The sequence below is a fragment of the Oncorhynchus mykiss genome, chromosome 28, assembly GCF_057628025.1.
Source record: "Oncorhynchus mykiss isolate SJ-2025 chromosome 28, ASM5762802v1, whole genome shotgun sequence".
NCBI lineage: Eukaryota > Metazoa > Chordata > Actinopteri > Salmoniformes > Salmonidae > Oncorhynchus > Oncorhynchus mykiss.
In genome coordinates this window covers 29981490-29999032 of record NC_143049.1, presented here as the reverse complement: position 1 = coordinate 29999032, position 17543 = coordinate 29981490, and the positions used below count along the sequence as shown (strand labels likewise).

Genomic DNA, 17543 nt, shown 5'->3' with positions numbered 1-17543 from the left:
TCTTTGCCTGTGTGTGTGCGTGTGTTTGGGCTACCTGTGTGTTTGGGCTACCTGCTCCCCCCCCCCCCAAAGAAGTATAGTCTACTGTACCGATGTTACCATAGTCTACTGTACTGATGTTACCATAGTCTACTGTACTGATGTTACCATAGTCTACTGTACTGATGTTACCATAGTCTACTGTACTGATGTTACCATAGTCTACTGTACTGATGTTACCATAGTCTACTGTACTGATGTTACCATAGTCTACTGTACTGACGTTACCATAGTCTACTGTACTGATGTTACCATAGTCTACTGTACTGATGTTACCATAGTCTACTGTACTGATGTTACCATAGTCTACTGTACTGATGTTACCATAGTCTACTGTACTGATGTTACCATAGTCTACTGTACTGATGTTACCATAGGCTACTGTACTGATGTTACCATAGTCTACTGTACTGATGTTACCATAGTCTACTGTACTGATGTTACCATAGTCTACTGTACTGACGTTACCATAGTCTACTGTACTGATGTTTCCATAGTCTACTGTACTGATGTTACCATAGTCTACTGTCCTGATGTTACCATAGTCTACTGTACTGATGGCTACTTTACTGACGTTACCATAGTCTACTGTACTGACGTTACCATAGTCTACTGTAGTGACGTTACCATAGTCTACTGTACTGATGTTACCATAGTCTACTGTACTGATGTTACCATAGTCTACTGTACTGACGTTACCATAGGCTACTGTCCTGATGTTACCATAGTCTACTGTCCTGATGTTACCATAGTCTACTGTACTGATGTTACCACAGTCTACTGTACTGATGTTACCATAGTCTACTGTACTGATGTTACCATAGTCTACTGTCCTGATGTTTCCATAGTCTACTGTACTGATGTTACCATAGTCTACTGTACTGATGTTACCATAGGCTACTGTACTGATGGCTACTTTACTGACGTTACCATAGTCTACTGTACTGATGTTACCATAGGCTACTGTACTGATGGCTACTGTACTGACGTTACCATAGTCTACTGTACTGATGTTACCATAGGCTACTGTACTGATGGCTACTGTACTGACGTTACCATAGTCTACTGTACTGATGTTACCATAGTCTACTGTACTGATGTTACCATAGTCTACTGTACTGATGTTACCATAGGCTACTGTACTGATGTTACCATAGTCTACTGTACTGATGTTACCATAGTCTACTGTACTGATGTTACCATAGGCTACTGTACTGATGGCTACTGTACTGATGTTACCATAGTCTACTGTACTGACGTTACCATAGGCTACTGTACTGATGGCTACTGTACTGATGTTACCATAGTCTACTGTACTGACGTTACCATAGTATACTGTACTGATGTTACCATAGTCTACTGTACTGATGTTACCATAGTCTACTGTCCTGATGTTACCATAGTCTACTGTACTGACGTTACCATAGTCTACTGTACTGATGGCTACTGTACTGACGTTACCATAGGCTACTGTACTGATGTTACCATAGTCTACTGTACTGATGAATACTGTCCTGACGTTACCATAGTCTACTGTACTGATGTTACCATAGTCTACTGTACTGATGTTACCATAGGCTACTGTACTGACGTTACCATAGGCTACTGTACTGATGTTACCATAGTCTACTGTACTGATGAATACTGTCCTGACGTTACCATAGTCTACTGTACTGACGTTACCATAGTCTACTGTACTGACGTTACCATAGTCTACTGTACTGATGTTACCATAGTCTACTGTACTGACGTTACCATAGTCTACTGTACTGATGTTACCATAGTCTACTGTACTGATGTTACCATAGTCTACTGTACTGATGTTACCATAGGCTACTGTACTGATGGCTACTGTACTGATGTTACCATAGTCTACTGTACTGATGGCTACTGTACTGACGTTACCATAGGCTACTGTACTGATGTTACCATAGTCTACTGTCCTGATTTTACCATAGTCTACTGTACTGACGTTACCATAGTCTACTGTACTGATGGCTACTGTACTGACGTTACCATAGTCTACTGTACTGATGTTACCATAGTCTACTGTACTGATGTTACCATAGTCTACTGTACTGATGTTACCATAGTCTACTGTACTGATGGCTACTTTACTGACGTTACCATAGTCTACTGTACTGATGTTACCATAGGCTACTGTACTGACGTTACCATAGGCTACTTTAGGGGTTCCCAAACTTTTTCACTCTGGGTCCCCCTTCCAGCATTGGGGAACATGTAGCGCCCCCCGTGCGTGCATGAGCCCCGTCAATTTTTATGTGCACAAGCACTGTTCATGACAAACTGTTCACACCCCTCTTGTTGGTGGAGAGAATTGTGCAGGTTTAAAGCTTATTTCCTGCAATTCTACACATTTTGTCATGGAGTGCAAAGAAAATGTTGCAGTTTTGAAGAAAAATGTATTGCAATTATATACATGTCTAATGAGTATTGATGTGATATTTAAGGCAACAAAAAAATTACAACAATATTTATGGGAAACCTAAATAAAAAAACGTTAGCTGACATGGTCTAGTTGATCTGGACATTTATGACAAGTTATAAATAGCTCTCTAAGGTATGCAATGACTAACATGACAAGAGGAACTGATGTCGAAATTGCAGCTTGTGCATTCTACTATTCCAACTTTCACACTGACTGCTGAAGTAATTTAATTAGCTTACTACTGTTGATTTCACAGGTTAAAAAAGGACCAGAAAGGAACACTATAAACCAGTTTCTTTTTTTGTTGTCTCAAACCGGTTCAGAACATTATATTGCTGGTCAAAACAGTGGAATGGAACGGGAAACAACTGTGGTTCTGTTAACAACAAAAAGATTGGAAAATAATTTTGGTTCCAACCCCTGGTTGAAAGTCAAAGTTGGTTTGTTTAACTGGCTTTGGTTTTCAGAGTGCTTTTTAAATTGTTAGAAAATGCAATGTAACAACAAGAATGCATGAAGCATGCACGAGAGCATCAGCTGTTCAGGACAACTGTGTGATCACCCTCTCCGTAGCCGATGTGAGTAAGACCTTTAAACAGGTCAAAATTCACAAGGCCGCTGGGCCAGACGGATTACTAGGACGTGTATTCCGAGTCTTCACTGACATTTTCAACCTGTCCCTGACTGAGTCTGTAATACCAACATGTTTCAAACAGACCACCATAGTCCCTGTGTCCAAGAACATTAAGATAAGCTGCCTAAATGACTAACGACGTCTACAGCCATGAAGTGCTTTGAAAAGCTGGTCATAGCTCACATCAACACCATTATCCCAGAAACCCTAGACCCACTCCAATTTGCATGCCGCCCAAACAGATCCACAGATGATGCAATCTCTATTGCACTCAACACTGCCCTTTCCCACCTGGACAAAAGGAACACCTATGTGAGAATGTTATTCAGTGAATACAGCTCAGCGTTCAACACCATAGTGCCCTCAAAATTAATCACCAAGCTAAGGACCCTGGGACTAAACACCTCCCTCTGCAACTGGATCATGGACTTCCTGACGGGCTGCCCCCAAGTAGTAAGGGTAGGTAAAAACACATCCGCCACGCTGATCCTCAACACGGGAGCCCCTCAGGGGTGCGTGCTCAGTCCCCTCCTCTACTCCCTGTTCACTCATGACTGCATGGCCAGGCATGACTCCAACACCATCATCAAGTTTGTCGATGACACAACAGTGGTAGGCCTGATCACCAACGACGATGAGACAGCCTTTAGGGAGGAGGTCAGAGACCTGGCCATGTGGTGCTAGGACAACAACCTCTCCCTCAACTTGATCAGGACAAAGGAGATGATTGTGGACTACAGGAAATGGAGGGCCGAGCACGCCCCCATTCTAATCGAAGGGGCTGCAGTGGAGCAGGTTGAGAGCTTCTAGTTTCTTGGTGTCCACATCACCAACAAACTATCATTGTCCAAACAAACTAAGATAGTCGTTAAGAGGACACGACAAAGCCTATTCCCCCTCAGGAGACTGAACATATTTGGCATGGGTTCTCAGATCCTCAAAAGGTTCTACAGCTGCACCATCGAGAGACTGGTTGAATCACTGCCTGGTATGGCAACTGCTTGGCCTCCGACCGCAAGGCACTACAGAGGGTAGTGCGTACGGTCCAATACATCACTGGGGCTAAGCTTCCTGCCATCTATACCAGATGGTGTGATAGGAAGGCCCTAAAAATGGTCAAAGACTCCAGCCACCCTAGTCATGGACTGTTCTCTCTCACATGACAAGCGGTTCCGGAGCAAAGTCTACGTTCAAAAACCTTCTTAACAGCTTCTACCCCCAAGCCATAAGACTCCTGAACAGCTAATCATGGGCTACCCAGACCCCTCTTTTACACTGTTGCTACTCTCTGTTTATTATCTATGCATAGTCACTTTAACTTTACCTACATGTACATATTATCTCAATTACCTCGACTAACCAGTGCCCCCGCACATTGACTCTGTACCGATAACCCCTGTATATAGCTTCGCTATTGCTATTTTACTGCTGTTGTTTAATTATTTGTTTCCTTTATTTTCTATTTAACACTTTTCTTTAATCTTTTTTTTTCTTAAAACTTCTTAAACCATTGTTGCTTAAGGGCTTGTAAGTAAGCATTTCACTGTAAGGTAACCTGTTGCATTCGGCGCATGTGACAAATAACATTTGATTTGATAACAGCCTAGAGAGAACTGCTAACTGCTAATTCAGCCAAAACATGATGCACATCTTGTTGAATAACCAACAATTACAACTAAATTAAACTTCTCCCACAAAAGATAAAAAGGTAGAGAGGATGAATCTACATGAATCTCAAATTTGATCAATTTTAAAAATGGAAGACTTGAATACCTGTTACAGTGGTCACCAACCGGTCGATCTCCAAGCCACTCCTAGTCGATCACCAAACATTTCTGTAAAAAAAACAACGATAAAGCCTTGCCTTCCTATTTAATTTTTTTCTCTCTGTTGGCGGTAGGTGCACCTGATTCAGAAGCCCTGCGCCGGGAAGGCAAAGAGTTCTCATTAAAAACCATGACTAGAGAGAGACTAAACAAATACAACAAAAAGCTGCTGTTTTCATTAGTAAGTTCATGTTTAAGTTGTTATTCAGCACTGTCAACAATTTGTCAACAGTTTTATAAGACATAAAATGCATGTTCTCCGTAATTCCACTCACGCTACAACCAGCACTGCAGCTGCAATGAATGAGTGTAGTAAAGTGTTTCGATAAGCTTGTGTTGTTAAAACTTGTTAGGGCTAGGGTATTTTTTCAGAATTTCCGCCTGACTGATGTGCCCAAAGTAAACTGCCTTGTTACTCAGGCCCTAAAGACAGGATATGCATATAATTGGTACCATTGGCGAGAAGACACTCTGAAGTTTGTAGAAATGTAAAAATAATGTAGGAGACTATAACACAATAGATATGGTAGGAGAAGCTGCAAAGAAAAAACAACCAGAATTTTTATTTTTGAGAGCCCATGCTCTTCCATTATAACGTATAGGGACTAAGTTAAATCCAGCTCCCAGATTGCAATTCCTATGGCTTCCACTAGATGTCAACAGTCTTTGTTCAAGGTTTCAGGCTTGTTTAATCCAAAACGAGGAAGAATTCTGTGTTTTGATACAGGAACACAGAGCTGGAAAACAGTCTGTGTGCGCACGATGAAGAGGATGGCAACCTGCTAATATCACTTTTCTATTGAACATACTTCTTTCCGTATGAAATATTATAGTTTAATTACATTTTAGGGTACCTGAGGATTACATAGAAACGCATTTTGACTTGTTTTAACTTCTTGACGCTACCCATCCCTTAAGCAGGATAATTGTCATCAGAAACCGCTGAATAGCATAGCGCCACAGTCAAATAATATGACTAAAAATATTCATATTCATGAAATCACAAGTGCAATATTGCAAAACACAGCTTAGCCTTTTGTTAATCCACCTGTCGTCTCAGATTTTGAAATGATGCTTTACAGTGAAAGCAATCCAAGCGTTTGTGTAAGTTTATCGATCGCATGACAACTTTAAGTACACTTAGTATCAGGTATCTTGGTCACGAAAATCAGAAAAGCAATCAAATTAATCGTTCACCTTTGATGATCTTCGGATGTTTTCACTCACGAGACTCCCAGTTACACAACAAATGTTCCTTTTGTTCCCTAAACATGATTTTTATATCCAAAAGACCTCCGTTTGTTTGTCGCGTTATGTTCAGAAATCCACAAGAAAGAGCGGTCACGACAACGCAGACGAAAATTCAAAATAATATCCATAATGTCCACAGAAACACGTCAAACGTTTTTTATAATCAATCCTCAGGTTGGTTTTAAAATATATATTCGATAATATATCAACTGGGAGTTTAGGTTTTTCAATGGGACAGGGAGAAACAATGGCCACTTTACTCTGTTGCGCAAAACTCACTTTGAGAGCCCCCACCTATCCATTTACGCAATGTGATCTTTCTCGCTAATTTTTCAAAATAAAAGCCTGAAACTATGTCTAAAGACTGTTGACACCTTAGGGAAGCCATAGAAATAAGAATCTGGTTGATATCCCTTTAAATGGAGGATAGGCATGCATAGGAACAGAGAGGTTTCAAAATAAGAGGCACTTCCTGATTGGATTTTCCTCCGGTTTTCGCCTGCAATATCAGTTCTGTTATACTCACAGACAATATTTTGACCGTTTCGGAAACTTTAGAGTCTTTTCTATCCTAATCTGACAATGATATGCATATTCTAGTTTCTGGGGCTGAGAAATAAGCAGTTTCAAATGGGTACGTTTTTTAGCCAAAAATGAAAATACTGCCCCCTACACGCAAAAGGTTAACCAAGTTTAGCGGTAGCTTTTTGGATTCCTTTCTCTGCATGTTGAATGAATGGATTACTCAAATCGATGGCGCCAACTAAACTGACTTTTTGGGATATAAAGAAGGATTTTATCTAACAAAACGACACTACATGTTGTAGCTGAGACCCTTTAGATTGCAAATCATAGGAAGATTTTCAAAAAGTAATATTAAATCGCTATTTGTGAATTTATGAAACGTGCTGGTTGAAAAATATTTTGATGTGGGGCGCCGTCCTCAAACAATTGCATGGCATGTTTTCGCTGTAAAGCCCATTGTAAATCGGACAATGCAATTAGATTAACAAGAATTTAAGCTTTTAACCGATATAAGAGTATGTACCTAAATATTAATATCCATAATTTATTCATTTGAATAGCTTTGATAGCTTTGATTATTTATTTGAATTGCGCGCCCTCCAATTTCACCAGAAGTTGTTGACAGGTGTCCCACTGACAGGACGCCTAGCCGTCAGAAATTTTAACTTTTTATGGCTGCAGGAGCAGTGTTGAGTAGCTTGGATGAAAAGGTGCCCATTGTAAACGGCCAGCTCCTCAGTCTCAGGTGCTAATATATGCATATTATTATTATTATTGGATAGAAAACACTCTAAAGTTTCCAAAACTGTAAAAAATATTGTCTGTGAATATAACAGAACTGATATTGCAGGCGAAACCCTGAGGAAAATCAAAACAGGAAGTGGCTTCTATTTTGAAAACTCCACGTTCCATAGCCTTCCATTGCTCCATTTAAAGGGATATGAACCAGATTCCTTTTCCTATCGCTTCCTCAAGGTGTCAACAGTCTTCAGACATAGTTTCAGGCTTTTATTTTGAAAAATGAGCCAGAGCGATAACATCGCGTCAAGTGGTCACATGAGTTTTGCTCGCGCAACAGAATTTGGATAGGTATTGCTTTTCCCTCTCCTACCGTGAAAGACATTTGCGGTTGATATATTATCGATTATATATTTTTAAAACAACCTGAGGATTGATTATAAAAAACTTTGACATGTTTCTGTGGACATTATGGAAACTATTTGGAATTTTCATCTGCGTTGTCTTGACCGCTCTTTCCTGTGGATTTCTGAACATAACGCGACAAACAAACGGAGGTATTTTGGGTCTAAAAATAATCTTTATGGAACATTTGTTTTGTAACTGGGAGTCTCGAGAGTGAAAACATCTGAAGATCATCAAAGGTAAATGATTAATTTGACTGCTTTTCGGATTTTCGTGACCGAGCTACCTGATGCTAAGTGTACTTAATGTTTTATCGTGCGATCGATAAACTTTCACAAACGCTTGGATTGCTTTCGCTGTGAAGCATCATTTCAAAATCTGACACAACAGGTAGATTAACAAAAGGCTAAGCTATATTGCACTTGTGATTTCATGAATATCAATATTTATAGTAATATTTATTGTATGTTATGCTATGCTATTCAGCAGTTGTTGATGACACTTATCCCGATATCGGAATTGCAGCCATAACAAGTTAATAAAGGAATATTTTACTTTCTCTGGTCATAGGAGTAACAACATGAATTGGTGCATGAGGCAGAAATAATGCAATGCGACTTAAGTTTCACCATCAGCTGGAAGACTGTCTCCTTTTCTCAGTGTAGGAAGGGATAGAGGAGGGACGGTGAGTCTGGTGAGAGGCAGCCTCATCGCTGCTCTCTCCCTCACCTCAGACTGACCATCAGCTGGAAGACTATCTCCTTTTCTCAGTGGAGGAAGGGAGAGAGGAGGGACGGTGAGTTGGGTGAGAGGCAGCCTCATCGCTGCTCCCTCCCTCACCTCAGACTGACCATCAAATGCAGAAAAAAAGTGAATTATTATGCTTACTCAGCTGTGCCTCACAAGAAATACAACAAATAATCTATTACCAATGTCTTCATACACCTAAAATGTGGTAATATAATTTCAAAATGGTCAGAGGAACCACATTGCCAGGGCAATTCAAGCATACATAGCCAATGACCATGTATTGGGCCTATAGCCTACTGCACAAACCTCATGGCTATATACAGTAACTGTTTTTAATTGGATAATGTTGAATAGGTTTACTTTTTTAAAGTCATGCAAAAAAAAGTGGTAGATCTTGGCTTGCATTTTGACTCAGAATGTGATCTTGACTCCAATGATTCCCACAGTTGTGTCAAGTCCATTCTTGATACACACAGGAAACTGTTGAGCGTGAAAAACCCAGCAGCGTTGCAGTTCTTGACACAAACCGGCACGCCTGGCACCTACTACCATACCCCGTTCAAAGGCACTTAAATATTTTGTCTTACCCATTCACCCTCTGATTGGCACACATAGACAATCCATGTTTTAAGGCTTAAAAAACCTTTAACCTGTCTCCCCCTTCATCTACTCTGATTGAAATTGATTTAATAAGTGACATTAATAAGGGATCATAGCTTTCACCTGGTCGGTCTATGCCATGGAAAGAGCAGGTGTTCTTTAGGTTTTGTCCACTCAGTGTAAATCTTTTAGTATTTTGATTTGGACACAGTCACAATACTAAAGTGGCATTCGTGACTTCTAAAACACAGATGTGTAACAGTGTGTAATAGAGTAATAGTATTGTAATAATGTGTAATAGTGTTTGTGTAATAGCTTTGTTATAGTGTGTAATAGCTTTGCAATCGTGTTTGTGTAATAGCTTTGTTATAGTGTGTAATAGCTTTGTAATAGTGTGTAATAGGGTGTAAGAGCTTTGTAATAGTGTCTGTGAGAAAGAGAAACCTGGCTACAAGCTCACTGTGGACACTGAATTGGCAGATGGCTCCCTATACATGTGGTCTGAAGGCTACCTTGGGCATTCTCTGACCCTTGACAGTCAAAGGAAGAAAAAATGGTTCACACCATGTGCGACACACAAAGCTTCAAGACTGGTTCTTTGTGTGGGTTTGCAATTCAATTCCTATGTCTTTGAGCTGAGGACAACACACAAAAACACAGAGGGTGATTCTAGTTTCATCAAAGGGTAGTAGTGGTAGGCGACATACACAGGGCCTTCTACTAAATAGTGAATAGGCCAGCGGAGAGACCCTGTAAATCGTACTGCAGAGGATTTAGATGCTGCCTACTCAACTTAGATTCTGGTCATGGTTAGGATGGCCTAAGACCGTGTGACTTTTAAAATGCTCTGTTTGATAGTTTAATGTACCCTGAAAGCTGGAGTGAGAAGATGTTTTGTTTGGACTTAACTCTCTCATTCCAAATCCAATGAGGATGCTGTGCTGACCACAGACGCTAATGATGTTCAAAAGCATCCTTTGTGTTTTAAGCTAATATTTCTAATTAATGGTGATAAACATATAGGCCTCTTTTACCAGGCTATGGATTTGAGAAACACTTACCCAGTGGGACCCATCATTCAGGGCAAGTGGGGCAGGGCCCCGCCTGTTTTGAGACCCACCTGTTTAGCTAAAAAAATAATGGGTTGCCTGTTTTGCATGTTATTTTGGCATTAATATGTGTCACATAACAGTTCGCAAACAATGTAAAAACGAAATAATTTAGTTAATTAAGCTGCATACAAACATGGTCTCTTTTTTTGCTTTCTTGAGTAAGGCAGCTCCAAAATCTAAGTGTTTTAGCCTAGCTCAGTGATTTCTGTGGTGGTGGGTCAGCCAGCGGAAAATACGGAGTGTAGGGGTTGGTAACGTTCTCTAGTTGCGATGTGATTGGCTCAGTGTTCTGTCACTCATGGGGACACTACTTCACCGCAAAATCTACGGGGAGAGCTCATAAATTCAAGCCCCTTGGGTGCTGCCGTAGATTTACATTAGAATTGCCCATCCAAGAAGGCTCAAGGTCATTGGCCACAGATAAATTACGTCAAATCTCGTTATATCTACCGTAGCTTTGGTTGAACTGATCATGTCAACATCATACTTTCAAAATCTTAGCTAGCAAGCTAGACAAGCAGTCATCTTCATGAATCAAGTTGACAATTTATTGGAAAATCCTTTTCAATCCTTGTCATATGAAGAGAAATTATAGATCAAACGTATTGGTGCTCATCGGCCATTGGACATAAACATTACACAACAAGTTGTAAATCGCAAATTCAACAATGAGTGGTTTGGAAGGAATCAGTGGCTAACTGTGAGTGTTGCAATCACTAGCCTGCTATTCAGTGGAGTGGGTGTGTGTTCCAAGTCTGAGTTTAATATGGCTGCAGGGGCAGTATTGAGTAGCTTGGATGAAAAGGTGCCCATTGTAAACAGCCAGCTCCTCAGTCTCAGTTGCTAATATATGCATATTAATATTGGATAGAAAACACTCTGAAGTTTCTAAAACTGTTTGAATTATGTCTGTGAGTATAACACAACTCATATTGCAGGCAAAAACCTGAGAAATTCCACTTCCTGTTTGGATTTTTTCTGGGGGTGGCAGATTTTCAACCAAGCTCTCATTGAAATTACAGCGAGATATGGATGAGTTTTCACTTCCTACGCCTTCCACTAGATGTCAACAGTCAATAGAACTTTGTCTGATGACTCTAATGTGAAGGGGGGTTGAATGAGACAGGAAATAGTCACCACTGCCACGAGTTGACCATGCTTTCACTATGCGCGTTCACAGGGGAAGGACCTGCGTTCCACCGGTCATCTGAAGTCATTCTAATTCTCCGGTTGGAATGTTATTCAAGATATATGTAAACAACATTCTAAAGATTGATTCAGTACATCGTTTGACATGTTTCTACTGACTGTTACGGAACTTTTAGACATTTCGTCACGTTATAGTGGACGCGCGAATTGTTTACCAAACGCGCTAACCAAAGTAGCTAATTGGACATAAATAACGGACATTTTCGAACAAATCAAGCATTTATTGTGGACCTGGGATTCCTAGGACTGCATTCTGATGAAGTTCATCAAAGGAAAGGGAACATTTATCATGTATTTTCTGGTTTCTGTTGACTCCAACATGGCGGCTAATTTGGCTAATATTCTGAGCTCCGTCTCAGATTATTGCATGGGTTGCTTTTTCCGTAAACTTCTTTTGAAATCTGACAAAGTGGTTGCATTAAGGAGAGCTATATCTATAATTCCATGTGTATTATCATCTACATTTATGATGAGTATTTCTGTTGAAACGATGTGGCTATGCAAAATCACTTGATGTTTTTGGAACTAGTGAATCTAATACGCCAATGTAAACTCAGATTTTTTGATATAAATATGAACTTTATCAAACAAAACATGTATTGTGTAACATGAAGTCCTATGAATGTCATCTGATGAAGATAATTCAAGGTTAGTGATACATTTTATCTCTATTTCTGCTTTTTGTGAATGCTATATTTCGCTAGAAAATGGGTGTGCTTATTGTGGTTTGGTGGAGACCTAACATAATCGTTTGTAGTGCTTTTGCTGAAAAGCATATTTGAAATCGGATACTTTGGTGGGATTAACAACAAGATTACCTTTAAAATGATATAAGACACATGTATGTTTTTGGAATTGTAATTATGAGATTTCTGTGGTTTGAATTTGGCGCCCTCTATTTTCACTGGTAGTTGTCATATCGATCCTGTTTGCGAGATTGCAGCCAAAACAAGTTATAAGGGTCTCTTTTCCAACCTTAAAAGGATAAACATTAATATGCCATGGGACAGAAAAGGTTGAATAGATTGTCCATGCTGTCAATCCAGCATTACTTCTGCGGCGCTCATAACAACTGGAAACTGGGAAATCTCATTTTTCAGTGAGTTCAAGACAACTGCGGAACTCTGGAAAAAAGTGAGCCCTGACTGGGAAAATAAGTTTTGAAAGGTCATCCAACTCGGAATTCCAAATCGAGAACTCGGGCCTCTTTCTACAGCGCCGACCTGAAGTTCACCGACATCATGATTGTTTTTTTTCAGTTCCCAGTTGTCTTGAAAGCACCATAAAACCAGAGAACGGCAGTCATTGATTACAAAATGTGGCCACAAGAAGGACCGCCGTGCCAACTTCCTGTTCAAGCTAGCACAGCAGGTGAGTCCAAAAATGTATTTTATGCTGCTGCATAAATTGTGTAATAGTCTGTAGCTAAGAAAGTAATACTAAGTGCATGTTGTGTAGTAAGCTGTTAGTAGCCCATGTGCCTCACCCTAATAATTTGGTCCCTTTCCCCCTCATAATTTAGCCTACTGTTCTGACTTGGTGGTGCACATGTAGCCTATAGCCTGTTTTAGAGAAATGTCATCAAACATTGTAAGAGCTTTCATTGTCTGCTTATATGCCCCCTTTATTTATCCTACGGTTCTGACTTGGTGTTCTGGGAGAATACTGTAAGAATGGCCCATGTTCTGAATTATTTTGCTGTACATTTCAAAAGTACTGAACAAATAGTTCTTGACAATGACAGTCCTAGCTCGGATTGCCTCTTATTCGCTCGTTGTTCCCTTATGCCATAGTTTGTACATCTCAATTGTCAGTAGAAACCACATTTGTTTAAACAAGTCATATCAGTTATGTTTTTTTAAAGGCAGTAAAGGAGGCTGAATGAACTGTTTCGCTGCCAGACAAGACTCCGCTGATAGCCAGGTGTAGCGCTGGGGAGGATTCATTCACTCCATAGTGCTGAATAGAAAGCTCTGCTGTTGGGACAGCTTTATGTAGGCCCTAACGGTTGTAGTGCAATGAATGTATTGTTTAGTGTTGTGTTGTGGCTGCATCTAAAAACCTTTGGGGAGTTTGCCCCATCAAGATTTACATGCTAAAATAGCCACTGCACCTACCTCACCACCGTGACCGTCAAATATCCCGAATATAGACGGGTGACTCTTGTTGGTGATGTCGGTGAGCACCTCGAATCGGTCCTCCATGTGGTCGCGCCGCCCCTGAATGGAGTACACTGCTACATTGTTGTTTTTGAAGTCCCAAGTTTTGGAGAACTCCGCATCTAGGACATTCAGCCCCCCCAACCTGTCGTTTTGCATCATCTCCGCCACTTTCCCCTTCACCATGTTCACGGCATCCCGGCTGGACTTGACGATGGTCTTCACCTCGTCCGTGTGGAAGAAGTAACTCCATAAGGCCAAGCTAATGCATAGCAGAAACAATGTCTCTGGCCTGAGGAGGAAATAACGCATGATCCGACCCAGAAGAGACAACAGCGTCATTGTGTCTCCTATCATCACACGCAAGAAAACTGTTGACGGTTGCCTCTCTCGTGCAGGTCAATTCACTCCATTATATCCGTTCAAGGGAAAAATAAAAAACGTCCACCATCAATGTTTGATGTCAGAACTGCTATAAATATATCAAACTGGCTTTAAATTGTCAATGCAGGCTATTTCCAGCCTTAACGCTCAACGGAATGTAACACTGAAGAGCAAGAGCGAATGACGAAAGCGGGCTTGAAAGACAAGTGAGACTGTCCTGGCTCGCGAAATAACAGCTGAAGCACGAGGATTCGCCGAAAAAACTCGTAATGAAGTCGCTGTAGTCTGTAGCCCATTGTAGGCTTCGCGAATAACGGGAGACGACCCACCGGAATGTGAGGAGGAGTTGTCACCAGGGGCGGAGTAGGGGTTTCAGTTTCGGTGGCCTGTTTTTGCGGTGACCCCGTTTCTTGTGTGGGAAACGCTCCCATTCAGCCTCTACTCACCCGCGTCAACAACAACCCCCTTGCGCACCCCCCCCCCCCCGTCTTCAACTCTATAGTCAGTGATGACAGTGTGCGCAGCTGCTGCACAACGTCCTATGATGGATCATGATCACAACAGCTGCAGCAAGCGAGGGTGTTTATAATAGTCTTAATATTCAGGATTTGTAATGTAGGTCTGTCTTAATGTAGGTCTGTCTATAGCGTTCCTCTTTGCACATTTTATTATCAAATGTATTTTAAAATTATTAGGCCTAATAAGCATATTACACTGGTATCAGTTGTTAGTATTAGGAGGGAACAAAAGCCTGCACGCCCACCAAAGGCTGCCCGGGAAACGGTTGGTGACCATTGAATAGCCACTAGCCTATAAACTGCATCCAAAGCACAACATGAGAAATGTTGTAGCTCTCTGGCGGCTGACTCCAGTCCTATTTTTTTATTTATTTAACTAGGCAAGTCAATTAAGAACACATTCTTATTTACAATGACGGCCTAGGAACAGTGGGTTAACTGCCTTGTTCAGGGACAAAATGACAGATTTATACCTTGTCAGCTCAGGGATTCGATCTAGCATCTTACTGCCAGCAGCATACCACCCTGCATACCACTGCTGACTTGCTTCTGAAGCTAAGCAGTGTTGGTCCTGGTCAGTCCCTGAATGGGAGACCAGATGCTGCTGGAAGTGGTGTTGGAGGGCCAGTAGGAGGCACTCTTTCCTCTGGTCTAAAACATATCCCAATGCCCCAGGGCAGTGACCCAGAAATACCTTATTTACATAAGTATTCAGACCCTTTGCTATGAGACTCGAAATTGAGTTCATGTGCATCCTGTTTCCATTGATCATCTTTGAGATGTTTCTACAACTTCATTGGAGTCCACTTGTGGTAAATCCAATTGATTGGACATGATTTAGAAAGGCACACACCTGTCTATGTAAGGTCCCACAGTTGACAATGCATGTCACAGCAAAAACCAAGCTATGAGGTCGAAGGAATTGTTCGTAGAGCTCCGAGACAGGATTGTGTCAAGGCACAGATCTGGGGAAGGGTACAAAAACATTTCTGCAGCATTGACGGTCCCCGAGGACACAGTGTCCTCAATCATTCTTAAATGGAAGAAGTTTGGAACCACCAATACTCTTCCTAGAGCAATTTGGGGAGAAGGGCCTTTGTCAAAGAGGTGACCAAGAATCCAATGGTCACTCTGACAGACCTCCAGAGTTCCTCTGTGGAGACGGGAGAACCTTCCAGAAGGGCAACCATCTCTGCAGCACTCCACCAATCAGGCCTTTATGGTAGAGTGGCCAGATGGAAGCCACTCCTCAGTAAAAGGTACATGACAGCTTGCTTGGAGCTTGCCAAAAGGCACCTAAAAGACTCTCAGACCATGAGAAACAAGATTCTCTGGTCTGATGAAACCAAGATTTAAATACTTTGGCCTAAATGCCAAGCGTCACGCCTGGAGGACACCTGTCACCATCCATATGGTGATGCATGGTAGTGTGTAGCATCATGCAGTGGGGATGTTTTTCAGCAGCAGGGACTGGGAGACTAGTCAGGATCAAGGGAAAAATGATCAGAGCAAAGTACAGAGAGATCCTTGGTGAAAACCTGCTCCAGAGCGCTCAGGACCTCAGACTGGGATGAAGGTTCACCTTCCAACAGGAATACGACCCTAAGCACACAGCCAAGACAATGCAGGAGTGGTTTCAGGACAAGTCTCTCAATGTCCTTGAATGGCTCAGCCAGAGCCTGGATCTGCAGAGAAGAATGGGAGAAACTCCCCAAATACACGTGTGCCAAACTTGTACAGCAAGAAGACTTGAGGCTGTAATCGCTGCCAAAGGTGCTTCAACAAAGTAAAGGGTCAGAAAAGCTCATGGAAATGTGATATTTAAAAAACATATATTTTTTTATACATTTGCAAATAATTCTAAAAACCTGATTTTGCTTTGTCATTGTGGGGTATTGTGTGTAGATTGACGAGGAATAAAAACAATTTAAATCAATTTTAGAATAAGGCTGTAATGTAACAAAATGTGGAAAAAGTCAAGGGGTCTGAATACTTCATATATATGGTATATCTCTATGTGTAGGACCCTGTCATGAGGCACCTACACAGCCTCAGAGGGGTGTGTTGTGTACCTATTGAGGAGGTGGTGTTGGGTTCACTGACCAGGCCACAACGCAGCACACTAGGGGGCTCAATTGTTCAACTTCAAGCCACACCCAACCAGTGTCAAGATAGAAGGTGGACATCCTACCCATAATGCCCTCTGAGAGGAGTTGTAAAAGTCAGCAGTACTGGAGCTAGACAGCCCGTCGTGCCACTTTGTGGACAACGACTCCCACTGCTAGGGCGGTGAGACATGTATCTTGGCAGTATATCCATAATCTTTGGTTTCCTAAAGGTTGGTAGGATGTTGCATCAAGGTGCTCACTGGTCATGGAGGCTCGTTTGAGACATTCATCCCTCCCTCTGGGGTTGTGTTTTGGACCCTTCCACTTTGAGGTGCTGCCAGCGTGGTGTGGTCATTGTGACGCCTGAGCGTACAGGTCCTGCCTCCATCTCAGGTCCAGCCAGACACACCTGCTGGCCCAAGCCTCAGAATACCAAGAAGTGCCGTCGCGGAGGTGGCACTGGAGGAGGAGGAGGTGGTGGAGTGGGAGGAGGTGGTTCACTGCCATCCCGTCTGGGCTTCAGGCAGAACACCACCACAGAGTTCCAACCAGATGCCATGTTGTCCCCCGGGAAGGGCCACAGGGGAGAGGGGACCCCCAGGGCCGAGAGGAGAGAGGGGACTTCCAGGTAGACTAAATAATATACATTGTGTTTATTTCAGTATAGGTTGACTAAAAGTATACATAGTACTGTAGTGGCTTGTGACCATTACTGTAGGTTGTGTGTGGTGTGCTTGCAGTTATATTGTCTTCATGGTGTGTACTCCTAAATATCTCCTCATATCCCCATCCCTCATACCTTTGCTCTTCCCCTCCTTCCCCCTGTTTTCTTTCAG

General features: G+C 41.8%; 1 protein-coding gene across 2 annotated transcripts in view; it reads right to left on the bottom strand.

Annotated features, from left to right (window-relative positions):
* The window catches only part of LOC110508871 (protein phosphatase 1L), a 29444-nt gene extending 14820 nt beyond the window's left edge, over positions 1-14624 (bottom strand). The window contains exon 1 of one of the 2 annotated variants that reach the window (XM_021589741.3): positions 13656-14624. In XM_021589741.3, coding sequence (XP_021445416.1) covers positions 13656-14054 — 399 coding nt within the window. In that variant the 5' untranslated portion in view covers positions 14055-14624. Of the gene's footprint in view, positions 1-4895; positions 4958-13655 lie in introns of those variants that run through there. The other variant, XM_036966606.2, reaches the window with a different exon arrangement.
* Between the last annotated feature and the right edge of the window lie 2919 nt (positions 14625-17543).